Source organism: Salvelinus namaycush, chromosome 35, assembly GCF_016432855.1.
Source record: "Salvelinus namaycush isolate Seneca chromosome 35, SaNama_1.0, whole genome shotgun sequence".
NCBI lineage: Eukaryota > Metazoa > Chordata > Actinopteri > Salmoniformes > Salmonidae > Salvelinus > Salvelinus namaycush.
The window spans coordinates 27827103-27847706 of NC_052341.1; the positions used below are offsets into that span (position 1 = coordinate 27827103).

The window sequence follows — 20604 nt, forward strand, 5'->3', positions numbered from 1 at the left end:
TTATCTCCTGAAGCCTTTTACCAGTTTATTACCCCTTAGCTGACAGTTCCAGCCACCCCAGATAGGGAAAACCCAGAGGGCTTGAACTATTATACCTTATCTCCACAGAGTTATAGCTTAGAGGTTCAACCATAGGTTAATGATCCCTTAGTTTTCTTTAGGCACACACACAGACATTCCTTTCTAACCCCCTACATGCTACCAAACAAATAATCATAATGGTTAAGTTTCTGGGTATAATTATTTAATCATTTATCTTAACCCTTGATAAAATATTCTAACAATAATCCTCATCAATCTACACACAATACCCCATAATGGCAATGCAAAAACAGGTATTACTTTTTTTTGCAAATACCTTATTTACATAAGTATTCAGACCCTTTGCTATGAGACTCTAAATTGAGCTCAAATGCATCTGTTTCCATTTATCAACTTGATTGGAGTCCACCTGTGGTAAATTCAATTGATTGGACATGATTTGGAAAGGCACACATCTGTCTACACAAGGTCCGACAGTTGACAGTGCATGTCAGAGCAAAAACCAAGCCATGAGGTTGAAAGAATTGTCCATAGAGCTCTTGACACAGGATTGTGTCAAGGCACAGATCTGGGGAAGTGTACCAAAACATTTCTGCAGCATTGAAGGTCCCCAAGAACACAGTGGCCTCCATCATTCTTAAATGGAAGACTCTTTCAATCGGGGAAGAAAGGCCTTGGTCAGGGAGGTGACCAAGAACCCGATGGTCACTCTGACAGAGCTCCAGAGTTCCTCTGTGGAGATGGGAGAACCTTTCAGAAGGACAACCATCTCTGCAGCACTCCTCCAATCAGGCCTTTATGGTAGAGTGGCCAGACGGAAGCCACTCCTCAGTAAAAGGCACATGACAGTCTGCTTGGAGTTTGCCAAAAGGCACCTTAAGGACTCTGAGACCATGATAAACTAGATTATTTTGACTGATGAGACCAATATTTAACTCTTTGGCCTGAATGACTAACGTCACATCTGGAGGAAACCTGGCACCATCCCTACAGTGAAGCATGGTGGTGGCAGAATCATGCTGTGGGGGTGTTTTTCACCAGCAGAGACTGGGAAACTGGTCAGAATTGAAGGAATGATGGATGGCGCTAAATACAGGGAAATTCTTGAGGGAAACCTGTTTCAGTCTTCCAGAGATTTGACCCTGGGACGGAGGCTCACCTTCCAGCAGGACAATGACCCTAAACATACTGCTAAAACAACACTCGAGTGGTTTAGGGGGAAACATTTAAATGTCTTGGAATGGCCTAGTCAAAGCCCAGACCTCAATCCAATTGAGAATCTGTGGTATGACTTAAAGATTGCTGTACACCAGCGGAACCCATCCAACTTGAAGGAGCTGGAGCAGTTTTGCCTTGAAGAATGGGCAAAAATCACCGTGGCTAGATGTGCCAAGCTTATAGAGACATGCCCTAAGAGACTTGCAGCTGTAATTGCTGCAAAAGGTAGCTCTACAATGTATTGACTTTGGGGGGGGGGGGTGAATAGTTATGCACGCTCAAGTTTCCATTTTTTAATCTTATTTCTTGTTTGTTTCAAAATAAAAAATATTTTGCATCTTCAAAGTGGTAGGCATGTTGTGTAAATCAAATGATACAAACCCCCCCCAAAATCCATTTTAATTCCAGGTTGTAAGGCAACAAAATAGGAAAAATGGGGGTGAATAGGGGGTGAATACTTTCGCAAGCCACTGTATGTCATCAAATATCTCAGAACACTTGAACTGGAGCTTACAACTATAAATAAACATTCTTACGCATCATGGTCTTGAAAAATTTCAATTCTTTCAAGAAACATTAAAACACAAGGTTCTTTGAACTTGATTCAAGAGGAATCAATGTTTAGGCCACCACTGAACTTTTGTTTGCTTGTAAAACAATATTTTCTAGGAATGTGTTTAAAACAAGAGAAAGAGATCATGATTATCAAAGGTTTACTGAGGAGCACTTATTGATCTCTGGTGACCTCAGAAAGGATAAATCGCACACAGGCAGATTTACTATATATACACTAAAATGTACAGGACATATTTGACAGTGTACAGTAAAAACTGCTGACAGATAATGTTACAGTCTTGGAGTATATCAAGACCAGGCAAATTGAAATATAAACCAATTCCTTAAACTGTGTGAAATGTGAATACAAAGAGGTCTTTTCATTGAAGTATGACTCACACCAACCCACACAAACTATGATAAATCAGAGCAGTAGTCAATTGTTATTCGCACCATTCTCTATCATTCATATCATCTGCCTAGTACTTTCACAACAATACCCTGTTGTTGCAATGCCTATTACTTTAAAACAAATATTGTGTTGTAATGCATTTTTACGTAATGCTGTTGTTGTATTGCTGAGAAGCTCAAAAACCCAAATTACCCAAACCTTTACAATTTCAAAGCTTTTCTATTTCAGTACACATTGTTTAATTGCATGCTTATATAATACTGTGTTTTTCCTACTCTCAGCATATATTCTTTGTGTTTTTTGTACATGAAGCCTTCCATTAGAAATTAAATTATTTTAATGTAAACGATAAAGATAAGTGTTATTGCGCAATGGCAAGGTTATCATGCAGAATTTCATTTCTGCACAGGGGTGGCGTCAGGGAGATTGGTTTGGGCAAGATGATCAGTATTATCCTTTTGAAAGGCTTCAGGGAAAATAAAAAGAGGCTGATTGTAACATCTTTTTTTTAGGTCAATGGGCAAAGGAACATTGTTGTCTTACATGAATTTTATCCTATCACTTTTTTAGATCACTGTCTGAATTTGCATCTTGTGAGTGTGAGCATCAGTGTGTGTCTGTGCGCAATTAAACTACTGTATGATCTATATATTTTTTATCTTTGAAATTGATGTTTTCAATTTTTCTGTTTGGAAGGATAAGTGACAGTATTTGATGCATCAACCAAGATAGAAGACATTACATTTCACCACAGTGGAGATTATAAATGACCCTTTCCTCCACTTATTAACTCTCTACTAAGATGGATGTTTATGTTTGTAGTTTGACTGCTATTATGGCAGTGTGTCGAATCCAAAAACCTTTGTGGACATAAACTTGGCATTTAGGCCTCGATTCAATCTGTAGTGCTGAAGAGCTGCGCTACAGCCCTATAAATTTAAAGGCAAAGTTCCCGCGTTAGCGGAGACTGCATTCACGGTAAAAGCTGCATACGTTGGCTCAATTGGAAATTTCCTTTGAATGTGAACCTTGCTATAAAGCGGATCTTCAGCGCTACGGATTGAATTGAGCCCTCGTTTCTGAGCTTTTTTCAGGACACAATGATCTTGTAAGTTCCAGGAGATGTTGAGTAACTATGGATGTCCTGAAGAGGAGCATCAGTTTCATTATTTTAAGCTTTTACAAAACTAAAGCAATGGCTGAAGTCTAGATTACCATAGGTGTCCCATTTTAGTGTTTAACTGAAGATATTATCGCAAGAGATAAAATTCACTTAGGGGAAAATCTAGAATCGCTTTTTCTTATTCAAACGTGTGTTGACGTACAAAGTCATGTTTTCTGTCTTAAGGTACAAGTGGATGAGTGTTTGTGGGATTGGCCAGAGGTGTCATGTAGTATAAATGATTGGAGACAGGCGCAGGAATTCGAAATAGGGGGTTTTAATTAGAGGTCGACCGATTAATCGGAATGGCCGATTAATCGGGGCCGATTTCAAGTTTTCATAACAATCGGAAATCGGTATATATTTTTTTACACCTTTATTTAACTAGGCAAGTCAGTTAAGAACACATTCTTATTTTCAATGACGGCCTAGGAACGTTCTGCCTCGTTCAGGGGCAGAAGACAGATTTTTAACCTTGTCAGCTCGGGGGATCCAATCTTGCAACCTTACAGTTAACTAGTCCAATGCTCTAACACCTGATTACATTGCACTCCACGAGGAGTCTGCCTGTTACGCGAATGCAGTAAGCTAAGGTAAATTGCTAGCTAGCATTAAACTTATCTTATAAAAAACAATCAATCAATGACTGTCATTGCTCCAATGTGTACTTAACCATAAGCATCAATGCCTTTCTTAAAATCAATACACAAGTATATATTTTTAAACCTGCATATTTACCTAAAAGAAATCCAGGTTAGCAGGCAATATTAACCAGGTGAAATTGTGTAATTTCTCTTGCGTTCATTGCACGCAGAGTCAGGGTATATGCAACAGTTTGGGCCGCCTGGCTCTTTGCGAACTAATTTGCCAGAATTTTACGTAATTATGACATAACATTGAAGGTTGTGCAATGTAACAGGAATATTTAGACTCATGGATGCCACCCGTTAGATAAAATACGGAACGGAATAAACGTTTTGTTTTCGAGGTGATAGTTTCCGGATTAGTCAAAGGTATATGGTTTAGAGAGAAATAGTCAACGCGTTATAATAATAACTTGCGGCTGAACTTGAAAGGGGTTCCTTCGTTATTTTACCGTTCATGTCTTCCATAGAGAATGTCTTGATCTACTTCAAATAAGGTCTGTGTTTCGTGCAGGCTTAAACCGTCTCAACGTTTTGATACCCGTGTAAATCTCACTAGGATAAGGTAACGTTTGTCAACATATTTTCATAAATCCACTCTACAATTTTTTTTAATCTTCGCTTAAATTTAGCCAATATTGATCAGAGTTACCTTGTCCTATGGATATCTACACAGTTATAAAATTGGCAAGGTGGTGTAAGCCTACACGAAACACAGACCTTATTTTAAGTGAATCTAAAAATATCCTATGGAATAAATGAAGGAACCGCTTTTCAGATTTTGCAAGAAGGTGTCATGGGAATTATGACTCGCACTTTGGTCGTCAATTCTTACCATGCCCATTATTAAAATAGGATTTCCTGCATTTAGAAATTAAAGTTTTTGTTTTCAACATTCATCACAGGTAACTTAAACTCTATTTTTATTCAAACAGTTGAGAGTATTTGTCTCCTAAGCAGACTCTTCAGTATCATTGTCACTTCAGAGCTGTGTGTGTATGTGTGTGTGTGTGTGTATTTATGTATTATATTAAGTTAAAATAAGTGTTCATTGTTCATTCAGTATTGTTGCAATTGTCATTATTACAAAAATGTGTGTGTGTGTATGATATATATATATAAAACATTTATTTTTAATAAATCGGCATCGGCTTTTTTGTCCTCCAATAATCGGTATCGGCGTTGAAAAATCATAATCGGTCGACCTCTAGTTTTAATACTCCACCCAAAAATTCAACGAAGCCCAAAACACACACAGTGGGGGAAAAAAGTATTTAGTCAGCCACCAATTGTGCAAGTTCTCCCACTTAAAAAGATGAGAGGCCTGTAATTTTCATCATAGGTACACTTCAACTATGACAGACAAAATGAGAAAAAAAAATCCAGAAAATTACATTGTAGGATTTTTAATGAATTTATTTGCAAATTATGGTGGAAAATAAGTATTCATGTCTTATCCTACATGTTCATAAACATGTAATCATAAAATGTCATAAATTATACAATGTGTGGGTCTAATCCTGAATGCTGATTGGTTAAAATCGCATTCCAGCCAGTGCCTATTCCACAAATTGCCACCAGCTAAATCCATGCCTATAAATTGCCTATTTACTCTATTCCATCTGACTGCGCAATTTACTGTCTCATCAGCCCAGCAAGGCAACTTATAAACTTGATCTCCATTATTGAAAGCATCTAGACATGATTTCACATTTCTTTTACACTAACATTATGTTTTCAACAGCAGAGCTTTGTATAAACCTTGCTGTCTGTCTCTCCGACATTTGCAACATTGTTTCAATATTCAGTCCCATGGTAATGAACGTGTCGGGAGTCGGGACGAGACAGACAGGCAGGCAGCATTTCTCAACAAGTCGAAATCATGAATCAGCTGGCATCATTTTAATGGATATATACAAAAAAATGTCAATTGAAGAAGGTACAACAAAACGCAGCTAATTTGCTGTCTTTCCAGCTTCAGTTTGACGTGATTGTGTTACTGTAGCTGTGTTGTTGGCTAGCTCCTCCGAACAACAGTGTCCTGACGAGTGAGCACATTTTCTATGCCAGGCGAAATCACGCCTCATTAGCTCATTGTTATGGATGTATCCAAATAAATGTGACCCGATTCAGGAAACTAGGCGTATGTCGCAAGTCACGACTTCACAGGAGAGCTGTTTGAACATAAATTTTTAAAAATTGATCAAAATGTGTTTTTGGGCAGAAATGCCTTCTCGAACATGTGAACTTTCATGTGCCTTAATATCAAACTTGTATGCCTACTGTAAATACGGATAAAACATGTAAATTACGAGCCTAGTTGGTTTAGCCACGGAAAAAGCCAGCAACCTTCCCGCTAGCCATGATTGGCTGAGATAATGAGTGGGCTGGACATGCCGAGAGATGAGTTTGGATTGGTCTGCCATATAGCACACGTCTGTCTATTAGAGCTGGTCAGTATGTCTAGGTAATCATGTCAAACGTTTCTTTAAAAAAAATGTGTCACGTAGTAAAACTGCATAAACCTAGTTAAAGGGTACTGTTAGCTAGCTAACGTTAGCTGGCTGGCTCGCTAGCTAACGTTATGTGTATGCTCTCCACTTTCTGGAGGACCCAGTTTTGAAATCAGTGGAATTCGAGCATGATACTGTAGCTAAGGAGATGGAGAAAACGCAAGTCTAGCTAGCTATCTACCTACTTTTCTTAACAAAATACTCTCGTCTTAGTGTGCCAGAGCGCAGAATAACTGATACATTTTTGAATGCTCAACACCCGTTGAATATGGCCGGTGTCAGTAAATGTCGGCAACAAAGCATAATTCAATTGTTGCCAGCAGCACAGTTACAGTCACCAACGCTCTGGATAACATGAAAACTGCCTAACCAGCTCTGCTAGGGGGAGTAAAATGGTCAGGGTGGGGTGTTCTCTCATTACGTGTCTGGAAGTAGCTAGCCAATGTTAGCCAGTTAGCTTGGGTGCTTGACTGTCGTTGTGAGGTCAGAGCTTTCGGAACAACCCTACTTTTTGGCCAGAGCGTCCAGTGTGAGCTCTGAATTCGAAACCCTCTGAAATTACGAATGGACAATCTGACAGCACAGTTGCAGTCACCAACGCTCTGGATAACATAACAGCCTAACGAGCTCTCCAAGGGCGAATAATGTTCAGTGAGCTGTTCTCTCTCTCTTAGATGTCTGGAAGTAGCTGGCAAGTTAGTACAGAACGCACGGATCAACCCCTAAAGAGATGGGTTGGGCTAAGGGTTAAGAGGGTGTGAACAATGCTGAATGGGGGCGCTCCAATAGTAGAACCAAAACATTGAAAGACAGTTCTCAAAAGTGAGTTTACAAATTGATCAACTTTCAAAGAAGAATTATGTTCCCATTGTTTCTTCAAATGCAGTATATGATATACCATTTTGTAGCTCTGAGTCTCTATTTTTATCCAATGTAAAACACTGAAATTAAAATGTTGCTACATAAGACCGAATCCAGGTGGTGAGTCACAATTGTGACTATAAAACAGCTTAAACAAATGCAAAAGCAGCTACTTTGCTGTTATTCTGGCTAAACTTCTTGACGTTACTGTAAATTAGCCGTAGTTGGCTAGCTAGCAAGCAAGGGATAAGACCGCTGCCAGCCAGTATGGCAATGGAACATTTAGAACGAACTACTGGGTCACGTCCATATATACAGAACAAAAAGACTGAACGACTTGGTCGCGTCTCTAGCAACCCTAGATTTGTGTCTGGACTTTAAGTCCAGACACAAAGTAAACTACCTGCTACTCAGGCCCAGAAGCTAGGATATGCATATTATTATTAGTTTTGGATAGAAACACTCTGAAGTTTCTAAAACTGTTTGAATGATGTCTGTGAGTATAACAGAACTTATTTGGCAGGCGAAACCCCAAGGACAAACCATCCAGGATTTCTTTTTTTTTGAGGTCACTCTCTTTTCAATGGGCTTTCAATGGGAATCTAGAATTCTAAGGCAGTTGCTTGCAGTTCCTATCCCTTCCACTGGATGTCAACAGTCTTTAGAAATTGGTTGATGTTTTTCCTTTGAGAAATAAAGAAGTATCCCTGTTCAGAACGAGGGTCGAGTGAAGTGTACTGTTTGATAGAGGCGCGTGACCTGAAAAGCACACTCCACTTTGTTTTCCTCCGGTATTGAATGCAGTTTATTCCGTCTTAAATTTGATAGATTATTTACGTTTAAAAATACCTAAAGATGGATTAGGAAAGTTGTTTGAAATGTTTGGATCAAGTTTACAGGTAACTAATTAGATAATGTATAGTCATGTTGCGCGAGTTGGAACCGGTGTATTTTCTGAATCATACACGCCAAATAAATTGACATTTTGGATATATAACGACAGAATTTATCGAACAAAAGGACCATTTGTGATGTTTAATGGAGATATTGGAGTGCCAACAGAAGAAGATCTTCAAAGGTAAGGCATGCATTATATGTTATTTCCGACTTTTGTGTTGTGCCTGGTGGTTTGAATTATGATTTTCATATGTATGTTTGCTGGGGTGCTGTCCTCAGATAATAGCATGGTTTGCTTTCGCCGTAAAGTCGTTTTGAAATCTGACACTGTGGCTGGATTAACAAGAAGTTCATCTTTAAACCGGTGTATAACACTTGTATGATTTATGAATTATTATTATGAGTATTTCTGTTTTTGAATTTGGCTCGCTGCTATTTCACTGGGTGTTGTCAAACAGGATTGGCACGCGAAGGGATCACTAAGAGGATATCTTGTGTAAGGATGAAATAGTATGAAGAAATTTATCAAAATAACATTTATGAAAATATGTCAATCATTATTTGAATATGTTGGTAACCCAATGTATAAAAGTGATAATGCCCGAGAAGCCGGTGTCCTGGAGGATATATTTGCACGGGTGTTACGAAGTCGAGTATTGCATTGCATAGACCAGCAAATTTGTGTCTGATGACTGCGGAGTTGTATTGTTCCTTCTTCTGTTCGAGAATCCACAATTACTTCTGGGAAATTGTCCATCTCAGGAAGTGTTTCTTCTCCCTTTTTAGAGGTTTTGGCAACTTCATGTTTATTTTGAGGTTCGGAGTGTGGATGGGGGGGAGTCAGGGTTGATTACTGCAGTTTTATAAGAAGTGGACTTTATTCTGTACTTCCCCTCATGGGGAAATCAGGAAATGTCTGCATCCTGTCACCAGGGTATTTTGGTACAACTTTAACCTAATTCCAGTAACATTGGAAAGGGCCTAATTAACATGGATACTATTGTCCATATCAGTTGCGACCCGTCATTCAGGGAAGGTGGGACAGAGACACATATTTAGCAACAAAAAAATGTTTGGATGCTTTACATTTTTTAATTCAATATCTTTGTTTTGCATGTTCATTGATTAATTAATCGATCTTATGCTACCCAAATATAAATAACTGTTACCCAAATAATAATCTGTTACTTGGGCTTGTTGCTCCCGTTACTGAAATGGTTGTTCCAGTTTAGATGGTTTCGGTCAGCAATTCTCAACTGGTGGGTCGAGAGGTTTTGAATGGGTCGGGAGTGTCTAAGTAAAAATATATATTTTTTGTTTTTATTTTTTGTATATGATTGTCTTTTAAGATAAATATTCCAGAAACTGTGTAGAAATAATTATGAATCTATATATATATTTTTAATTTAACCTCTGAAAAAAAAAAAAAATCAATCGCAGCAAATTTTCAATATAGATTTCTTAGAAGTGCTCTTTAGTGGATTTGGTTGATTTCGTGGTCTCAAGCCAGTGTGTCACGATCGTCATAGTGATGAGACCAAGGCGCAGCGTGATTAGAATACATTCTTCCTTTTAATAATGAAGAACACTTAACAAACAATACAAAATAACAAAACCGAACGTGACCGCTATAAAACTGAGTGCAAACATGCAACATCAACATAGACAATCACCCACGAAATACTCAAGGAATATGGCTGCCTAAATATGGTTCCCAATCAGAGACAACGATAAACAGCTGCCTCTAATTGAGAACCAATCTAGGTAACCATAGACATACAAAACACCTAGACCAGTAACAACCCCATAAACATACAAAAACCCTAGACAGGACAAAAAAACATATATCACCCTTGTCACACCCTGACCTAACCAAAAATAATAAAGAAAACAAAGAATACTAAGGTTGTCACGGCTGTCCTCGCTGACAGAAGGTGTGGACCAAAACGCAGAGTGGTTAGTGTTCATTCTTTTAATAAAAGTCAACAAAACACTTCAAAATACAAAAACAACCAACGTGACAAAACCGAAACCGTCCTGTGTGGCAACAAAACCTCCACAGGAACAAACACCCACAAAACACAAGTGAAACCCTGGCTGCCTTAGTATGATTCTCAATCAGGGACAACGATTCACAGCTGTCTCTGATTGAGAATCATACCAGGCCGAACACAAAATCCCAACATAGAAAAACACACAGACAACCCACCCCAACTCACGCCCTGACCAACTAAATAAATAAAAGGAAAAAGGAACAATAGGTCAGGAACGTGACATAACCCCCCCCTTAAGGTGCGAACTCCGGGCGCACCAGCATAAAGTCTAGGGGAGGGTCTGGGTGGGCGTCTGTCCACGGTGGCGGCTCTGGCGCTGGTCGTGGTCCCCACCCCACCATAGTCAACCCCCGCTTCCGTGGCCTCCTCCCAATATCCACCCTCCATGTCAATCCCACTATTCCAAAGAGCAGTAACAGACTGAGGGGTAGCACCGGACTGAGGGGCAGCACCGGACTGAGGGGCAGTACCGGATTGAGGGGCAGCACCGGATTGAGGGGCAGCACCGGACTGAGGGGCAGCACCGGACTGAGGGGCAGCACCGGACTGAGGGGCGGATCCTGGCTGGCTGGCTCTGGCGGATCCTGGCTGGCGGAAGGCTCTGGCGGATCCTGGCTGGCGGAAGGCTCTGGCGGATCCTGGCTGGCGGAAGGCTCTGGCGGATCCTGGCTGGCGGAAGGCTCTGGCGGATCCTGGCTGGCGGCTGGCTCTGGCGGATCCTGGCTGGCTGGCTCTGGCGGATCCTGGCTGGCTGGCTCTGGCGGATCCTGGCTGGCTGGCTCCGGCAGCTCCTGGCTGGCTGGCAGCTCCTGGCTTGCTGGCTCTGGCTGGTCCTGGCTGGACGGCGCTGGCTGGTCCTGGCTGGACGGCTCTGGCTGGTCCTGGCTGGACGGCTCTGGCTGGTCCTGGCTGGACGGCTCTGGCTGGTCCTGGCTGGACGGCTCTGGCTGGTCCTGGCTGGACGGCTCTGGCTGGTCCTGGCTGGACGGCTCTGGCTGGTCCTGGCTGGACGGCACTGGCTGGTCCTGGCTGGACGGCTCTGAAGGCTCGGAACAGACGGGCAGCGCTGGGCAGGCAGACAGTTCAGACCACGCTGGGCAGGCAGACAGTTCAGGCAGCGCTGAGCAGGCAAGCAGCGCAGGCGGCGTTGGGCAGACGGCCGACTCTGACCTGCTGAGGCGCACAGTAAGCCTGGTGCGTGGTGCCGGAACTGGAGGCACTGGGCTGGAGACACGCACCACAGGGAGAGTGCGTGGAGGAGGAACAGGGCTCTGGAAACGCACTGGAAGCCTGGTGCGTGGTGTCGGCACTGATGGTACTGGGCTGGGGTGGGAAGGTGGCGCCGGATATACCGGACCGTGAAGGAGGACACGCGCTCTTGAGCACCGAGCCTCCCCAACCCTACCAGGTTGAATGGTCCCCGTAGCCCTGCCAGTGCGGCGAGGTGGAATAGCCCGCACTGGGCTATGCAGGCGAACCGGGGACACCACCTGTAAGGCTGGTGCCATGTACGCCGGCCCGAGGAGACGTACTGGAGGCCAGATATGTTGGGCCGGCTTCATGGCACCCGGCTCGATGCCCAACCTAGCCCTCCCAGTGCGGCAAGGTGGAATAGCCCGCACTGGGCTAAGCACGCGTACTGGGGACACCGTGCGCTCCACCGCATAACACGGTATCTGACCAGTACGACGCCCTCTCACTCCACGGTAAGCCCGGGGAGTTGGCTCAGGTATCCAACCCGGCTTCGCCACACTCCCCTTTAGCTCCCCCCCAAGAAATTTTTGGGTGAGCCTCTCGGGCTTCCGTGCTAGCCGCGTACCCTCATACCTCCGGTTCCTCTCTCCGGTTGCCTCTGCTCTCCTCGCTGCCTCCAGCTGTTCCCATGGGAGGCGATCCTTTCCAGCCAGGATCTCCTCCCATGTGTAGCAACCCTTGCCGTTCAAGACGTCTTCCCATGTCCATTCCTCTGTCTGTCTCTGCTGCTGTCGCTGCCCTTCTCCACTCCGCTTGGTCCGTTTGTGGTGGGTGTTTCTGTCACGGCTGTCCTCGCTGACAGAAGGTGTGGACCAAAACGCAGAGTGGTTAGTGTTCATTCTTTTAATAAAAGTCAACAAAACACTTCAAAATACAAAAACAACCAACGTGACAAAACCGAAACCGTCCTGTGTGGCAACAAAACCTCCACAGGAACAAACACCCACAAAACACAAGTGAAACCCTGGCTACCTTAGTATGATTCTCAATCAGGGACAACGATTCACAGCTGTCTCTGATTGAGAATCATACCAGGCCGAACACAAAATCCCAACATAGAAAAACACACAGACAACCCACCCCAACTCACGCCCTGACCAACTAAATAAATAAAAGGAAAAAGGAACAATAGGTCAGGAACGTGACAAAGGTCAGGGCGTGACACAGTGAGCTTAACATTCTTTACCAAGAATATGGGCAAAATTGAATTATTGACAATGAAAAAGGTGGGATTGCTGTTCCCTCGTACATTTACTACCACTCTTAGTCTTCCCAATCTGAAAGTCATTCTGAATTCAGGTTGTGGCTGAATAAAAATTCCAAATGTTGGATATCCCCACTCTGGCTGGATTCCAAAAGAAATTCCACATTACTTTGCAAGCTAGCATAATGTGACTTGCAGGCCTGAAGTAGTCTGAAAACCACGAGTTTCAGGCCACTGTATTAGGATGAAACTAGACACACAGAATAAGGCCTTATGAAATAGTTGTTTTATTGGGTCATTTAATTTGAACAAAAAATATTTGCTTAGGATCTCACTTAGTCAAGGCCACATGACTGAAAGTGGATGGTTGCAACTCTACAATTCACTCGAAAGGCAAGGCACTTTGGGAAATATGTCAATAAGGCTTTAGTTTACGCTAACCAGTGTGTTAACTTAACACTGAAAAGTGTGGACCCATATAGACTAGTGTTAAAATTAAAACTCTAAGTGTAAATTTAACACGGGAGAATTTGCTGTGTAGTGAAAGAGGAAAGATTTATGCACCGTAAAATATCTCTAGCGAAGATTAACCACACAACTCTCAAACTTTTCTTGTAGAATTGAAGAATTCAAAAGGCAAGCCTCTGGCTGTATGGTTCTCATGGGTGTTTTCTCTTCTTCCAAATGTCTTCAGGAAGATGTGTCGTCAAATATCTCAGAACACTTGAACTTGAGCTTACAATTAAATGATCATGCCCAAGAAGCCGATGTTTGGAGGATATATTGGCACGGGTGTTGTTAGGCAAACCCTGCCAATATATCCTCCAAACACTGGATCCGAGGGCATTATCACTTTTATACAACAGGTTACCAACACATTCAAATAATGATTGACATATTTTAATTAAAAACATTATTTTGATGAATTTATTTCCATTTCCATACTGGCTGGCAACGTTCCTATCCCTTGCTTGCTAGCTAGCCAACTACGGCTAACTTACTGTCACGTCCAAAAGTGCAGCCAGAATAACAGAAAAGTAGCTACATTTGCATTTGTTTAAGCTGTTTTCTAGTGACATTTATTTGGATACAACCATAACAATGAGCTAATGAGGCGTAATTTTGCCTGGCATAGAAAATTTGCTTACTCGTCAGGACACTGTTATTCAAAGAAGCTAGCCAACAACACAGCTACAGTAACACAATCACTTCAAACTGAAGCTGGAAAGACAGCAAATTAGCTAAATTTCGTTTTACCTTTTTCAATTTACATTTTTTTGTATATATCCATAAAAATGATGCCAGCTGATTTACGATTTCGACTGGCTGAGGAATGCTGCCTGCCTACCTGCTTGTCTGTCTCGTCCCGACTCCCGACACGTTCATTACTATGGGACAGCAGGAGATCGAATTTGAATATGGAAACAATGTTGCAAATGTCGGCGAGACAGACAGCAAGGTTTATACAAATCTCCGCTGTTGAAAATGAAATGTTATTCTAAGGTAAATGTGAGATAATGTCTAGATGTTTTTATAGTGAGGCAGGTGTGCCTAGTGGTTAGAGCGTTGGGCCAATAACTGAAAGGTTGCTAGATCGAATCCCCGAACTGACAAGGTAAAAATATGTCATTATGCCCCTGAACAAAGCAGTTAACCCACTGTTCCTTGGCTGTCATTATAAATAAAAAATGGTAATTAACTGACTTGCCTGGTTAAATTAAAATAAGTAGTGGAGATTATGTTTATTAAGTTTACATACACTTAGGTTGGAGTCATTAAAACTCGTTTTTCAACCACTCCATACATTTCTTGTTAACGAACTATAGTTTTGGCAAGTCTACTTTGTGCAGGACACAAGTAATTTTTACAACAATTGTTTACAGACAGATTATTTCACTTATAATTCACTGTATCACAATTCCATTGGGTCAGAAGTTTACATACACGAAGTTGACAGTGCCTTTAAACAGCTTGAACAATTCCATAAAATGATGTCATGGCTTTAGAAGCTTCTGAAGGGCTAATTGACATCATTTGAGTCAATTGGAGGTGTACCTGTGGATGTATTTCAAGGCCTACCTTCAAACTCAGTGCCTCTTTGCTTGACATCATGGGAAAATAAAAAGAAATCAGCCAAGACCTCAGAAAACAATTTGTAGACCTCCACATGTCTGGTTCATCCTTGGGAGCAATTTCCAAATGCCTGAAGGTACCACGTTCATCTGTACAAACAATAGCACACAAGTATAAACACCATGGGATCACGCAGCCGTCATAACGCTTAGGCAGGAGAAGCGTTCTGTCTCCTAGAGATGAACGTACTTTGGTGCGAAAAGTGCAAATCAATCCCAGAACAACAGCAAAGGACCTTGTGAAGATGCAGGAGGAAATAGGCACAAAAGAATCTATATCCACAGTAAAACGAGTCCTATATCGAAATAACCTGAAAGGCTGCTCAGCAAGGAAGAAGCCACTGCTCCAAAACCACCATAAAAAAGCCAGAATACAGTTAGAACTGCACATGGGGACAAAGATCGTACTTTTTGAAGAAATGTCGTACTTTTTGAAGCAACATCTCAAGACATCAGTCAGGAAGTTAAAGCTTGGTCGCAAATGGGTCTTCCAAATGGACAATGACCTCACGCATACTTCAAAAGTTCTGGCAAAATGGCTTAAGGGCAACAAAGTCAAGGTATTGGAGTGGCCATTACAAAGCCCTGACCTCAATCCCATAGAAAATGTGTGGGCAGAACTGAAAAATCTTGTGCGAGCAAGGAGGCCTACAAACCTGAGTCAGTTAAACCAGCTCTGTCAGGAGGAATGGGCCCAAATTCACCCAACTTATTGTGGGAAGCTTGTGGAAGGCTCCCCGAAACGTTTGAACAAAGTTAAACAATTGAAAGGCAATGCTACCAGATACTAATTGAATGTATGTAAACTTCTGACCCACTGGGAATGTAATGAAATAAATAAATGCTGAAATAAATCATTCTCTCTACTATTATTCTGACATTTCACATTCTTAAAATAAAGTGGTGATCCTAACTGACCTAAAACAGGGAATTTTTTACTCTGATGAAATGCCAGGAATTGTGAAAAACTGAGTTTAAATGTGTTTGGCTAAGGTGTATGTATACTTCCGACTTCAACTGTAAATGACCTGGCTGGGCTGATTTGACAGTGGATTGTGAAGTCAGATGGAACAGAGTAAATAGACATTATAACGTTGTAGATTTAGCCGGTGGAAACTTGTGGAATAGACAACGGCTGGAATTCGGTTTTAACCAATCAGCAATAACTATAGACGAACATCCTTACACTTCATGGTCTTGAGAAATTCCTGCAAGATACATGAATACATGAGGTTCATTGGCTCAAGAAGCATCAATGTTTCGGGAGTCAATTGACCTTTGTTTGCATGTAAAACAATATTTTCTAGGAATGTGTTTAAAATGAGAGAAATAGGTCACGAGTGGTGCAGCAGTCTAAAGCACTGCATCTCAGTGCTAGAGGCGTCACTACAGATACCCTGGTTCGAATCCAGGCTGTATCACAACCGTCCGTGATTGGGAGTTCCATAGGGCAGTGCACAATTGGCCCAGCGTCGTCCGGGTTTGACTGGTGTAGGCCATCATTGTAAATAAGAATTTGTTCTTAACTGACTTGCCTAATTAAATAAAGGTTACATTTAAATTCAAATAAAAAAGATTATTAAAGGTTCCCTGAGGAGCACTTATTGGTCTCTGGTGACCTCAGAAAGGATAAATCGCACACAGGCAGATTTACTCTATATATACACTAAAATGTACAGGACATATTTGACAGTATACAGTATAAACTGCTGACAGATAATGTTACAGTCTTGGAGTACGTCAAGACCAGGCAAATTCAAATCTAAACCAATTCCTTAAACTGTGTGAAATGTGAATACAAAGAGGTCTTTTCATTGAAGTATGACTCACACCAACCCACACAAACTATGATAAATCAGAGCAGTAGTCAATCGTTATTCACACCATTCTCTATCATTCATATCATCTGCCTAGTACTTTCACAACAATACCCTGCTGTTGCAATGCCTATTACTTTAAAACAAATATTGTGTTGTAATGCATTTTTATGTAATGCTGTTGTTGTAATGCTGAGAAGCTCAAAAACCTCAATGACCCAAACCTTTTCAAACCTTTTCTATTTCAAAGGTTTTGACGCAGTACCCAACACATTATTCACATTCACTAAAAGCTGTTTGGATCTGTATGTAAAACACATACAGTAATGACTTACAGTAGACACATTGTTTAATTGCATGCATATATAATACTGTGTTCTTCCTCTACTCAGCATATATTCTTTGTGTTTTGTGTCCATGAAGCCTTCCATTAGAATATGTAATCATTTTTATGTCAACGATAAAGATAAGTGTTATTGCGCAATGGCAAGGTCGTCAAGCAGAATTTCCTTTCTGCACAGGGGTGGCGTCAGGGAGATTGGTTTGGGCAAGATGATCAGTATTATCCTTTTGAAAGGCTTCAGGGAAAATAAAGAGGTTGATTGTAACATCTTTGTTTTTGGACATCTGTGTTCCATTTTAGTGTTTGTCTGAAGATATTATCGCAAGAGATAAAATGCACATTATTTGTATACAGATTTGTTTGGGGTGGTGGGAAAATGTTGGGGAAAATAGAGAATCTCTTTTTCCTTGTTCAAACATGTGTGTTGATGTAGAAAGTCATGTTTGCTGTCTCGTGGTGGATAAGTGTTTGTGGGATTGGCCACAGGCCACTTGTGTATGGGGAGAGACTGAGTAAGAGAATTGAAAACTGGAAAGCAGTCAACCTCAGACATGTTTGGATCTGTGGTCAGTACTAATGCGATCGGGCATTCAGAATATTTCGAACAGTGGTTATATTTTTGCTCTCCTAGTCCACTAATACAGATGTAGGATCTTAATTTGAGCTAGTTTGCTACATCAGGACAATAATCCTACAGCAACAGAAAATGTGAATTATTATGTGGATTATAATTAATGGTCAATCTTTGTAGGGGAAGATACATTTTACGTTAGGGCAATTAGAAATGTACAACTTCAGAAGCCTTTTTAATCCTTGAATACACTACACTTTTGGATTTCCTGCAGTACAGGAAAATAATTTTCAGCAAAAGAGTGATCAAAATAAGATCCTATGTCTGCAAGACTCATCTCAGCCTGAGTACTCACCATCATAGCAAAACATAAACACCATCATTCTCAGGTATTACCCATTAGCAATGTTGTTCAGATTTGTTTTAGAAAGAGACAGAGGATCTTAGGATACATCGTACTTCTAGTTGTCTTTAAAAGTGAACCATGAATAGCAGACATGAAATAATATAATATTCTCAATCTGTGTGAGTGATATTGCTTCAAACAGTGGTTCACCACTTTGTGTTCCCCTGTGACTCAGTGATAAAACAAAGCCAGTGCCTCTTCTAACCTTAAAACAGGCTTGACCACAACCCATGGGCCAGTGGCGACCCCCAGTGGTCTGCAAACCACTATCTTGAAAACACTGCTCTAAACGCTATCATAACATTCACAAAGAATCCTACATGTTCACAAAGATATCATCAGAAAATGTCATAGGCCAGGAAATGAGTGTCTGATGGCTCTGTTTTGTCTGCAGAATTATATTGTTTCTTCTCCTGTTCGGGAATTCTCAATTGTCAATCTCAGGAAGATGTCCTTTTCCCTTTTTAGATGAGGCTTTGGCGAATTCATATTTGGTTTGGAAGTGTGGATGGGGGCAAGGTTGATTACTGCACTTGTATAAATAGTGGACTTCATTCTGTATTTCCCCTCGCGGGGAGGTCAGGAAATGTCTGCATCCTGTCACCAGTGGATTTTGGCACAACTTTCACCTGATTCCAGTAATATAGACCACATTATTTATGAGTAATCTGCCTCTTTAAAGTGTCTCGAGCCCTAATGGAACACTAGTAGAAACATGCATCAATATAAATCTCTTTGGTGCACGGTGGTACACTCATTGGTTTCAAATTATTGTACGCAAATTATACTTATGTATATATGCATCATATGAAACCATCATGATTGTTCTGCATGCAGCATTGCTGTATCTGAAAACAGTCATCTCTATAAATCAACAACATCGTATAAACAAATAGGCTTACGTACAGAAGACTGTAGATTAATGAAAGCGAGCCACACACATGTTTAGGTCATAAGTTTTATTACATCTTGTTTTGTAACTAAAATGTTGGGGGTTATCTCTTGTTAATACTGCATACAGCTTGAAACAGCTGAACATTTTGTTCTGTGATGCTCACCCAGTAGCACTGAGAAGTCAACACAAACATTCACAATAGTTTTCAGTCATTCAATCCCAGTCAAATTAACTAGCATCACAGCTCTAAACTGGTTAATGTAACTGTTTTTTTTTAAATTTGAGTCCATTGCATGAATCTTTAGAGAGAACTTTCATGTACAACAGTCATAGAAAATCTGCTGTCAGGCTATGCCATAATAAATAACACGTTTAATTAAATAAATAACTTAAATACAGCTTTATCTTTACTATGCTAAATAACATCAGCATATAATACAATATATCACAAAGTGATGCTCTCTGCATCCCATCCTTTTAACATAAAAGATATTCAAGATGTCCAATTGCACTTTCTTCTGTGCACAAATTCAGTCTGAATGCTTGTGCAATGTCCCCAAAACCCTGTCCCAGTGTGTGAAGTACGGAGCATAGTTGGACTTGAACTTCAGATGGTGCAGGTCGTGGTGTGGAGCTCCACCGTAGAGCCCAAAGGGCACCAGTCTATGCGTGGACCAGGGCAGGTCATAGCCAGAGTGGTCCTCCACAGAAAGCCAGATATTCAGAACATAGAAGAGCATCTCTGTCAGGGGGTGGCAGCCCAGCAGCAGAGGGTTGACCCCAGCGAAGAATCCCAGTGACAGGGTTTCCCAGGCCCCAGAGTACTCAGTGGTCAGGGCGAAGGTGGATGTGTGCTTGTGATGCACCTTGTGGAATGTCCGGTACAGCCAGGGCACCTTATGGTGCAGCAGATGCCAGATGAAATATTGAAAGTCGAACAGCAGGAGGCAGGCGACCACGTCCCAGATGAGACGCAGCGTTCCGGGGGCCTCGGGCATGAAGCTGGTTGGCCTCCAGAACCAGTGCAGCACAGTGAGAGGGAAGAGGAACACTACATGGTTGTAGAGGGAGTGAGCCAGGCAGCTCCACATCATGGTCCAGGAGACATGGCTATTCTGCTGGATCTTAAAGGTCCTGATCCAGGCCAGCCTGGGGGAGAGGAGGTCCAGCACCACGAAGGGCAGGCAGAAGGTGAGGTAGACACTGAGGGAGAAAAGCACAGGGAAGAAAGGTGATCTGAGCCACGCATTATATCCCAGTATGAAGTCCCATAGGCTCTGTAAAAGCATTGTGTTCAGTCTTGTGTGTGAGCTTGACGTGCGTGTTTAAACAACCTCCTGCAAAAGCTCTCCCTTTTTATGAGTTCTCTGTGAAAAGTATCCGCCCACAGATGTCCTTATATAGCCTTACTAAACTTCCTGTTGACTTCTTACAGTGTCTTCAGAAAGTATTCATACCCCTTGACTTATTCCACACTTAGCTCAGTTATCTGATTCGGAGTATGGTTGTTCTGTGTGCCTGTATTGGAAATCTCAATACAATCAATAAATAAATACATTTATAACCAGAAATGAGTGTTATTCTAAGCTAAGGTATATCAAAGTTTCACTGTATTGCATAATGT

At 41.5% G+C, this 20604-nt stretch overlaps 1 protein-coding gene across 1 annotated transcript; it reads right to left on the reverse strand.

Moving 5' to 3' along the window:
- Positions 1-19036: 19036 nt before the first annotated feature.
- On the reverse strand, positions 19037-20298 carry LOC120029734 (cholesterol 25-hydroxylase-like protein). Its single transcript, XM_038975002.1, has one exon. The coding sequence runs from the start codon at positions 20267-20269 to the stop codon at positions 19511-19513; it is 759 nt and encodes a 252-aa protein (XP_038830930.1). The 5' UTR covers positions 20270-20298; the 3' UTR covers positions 19037-19510.
- Positions 20299-20604: the final 306 nt, after the last annotated feature.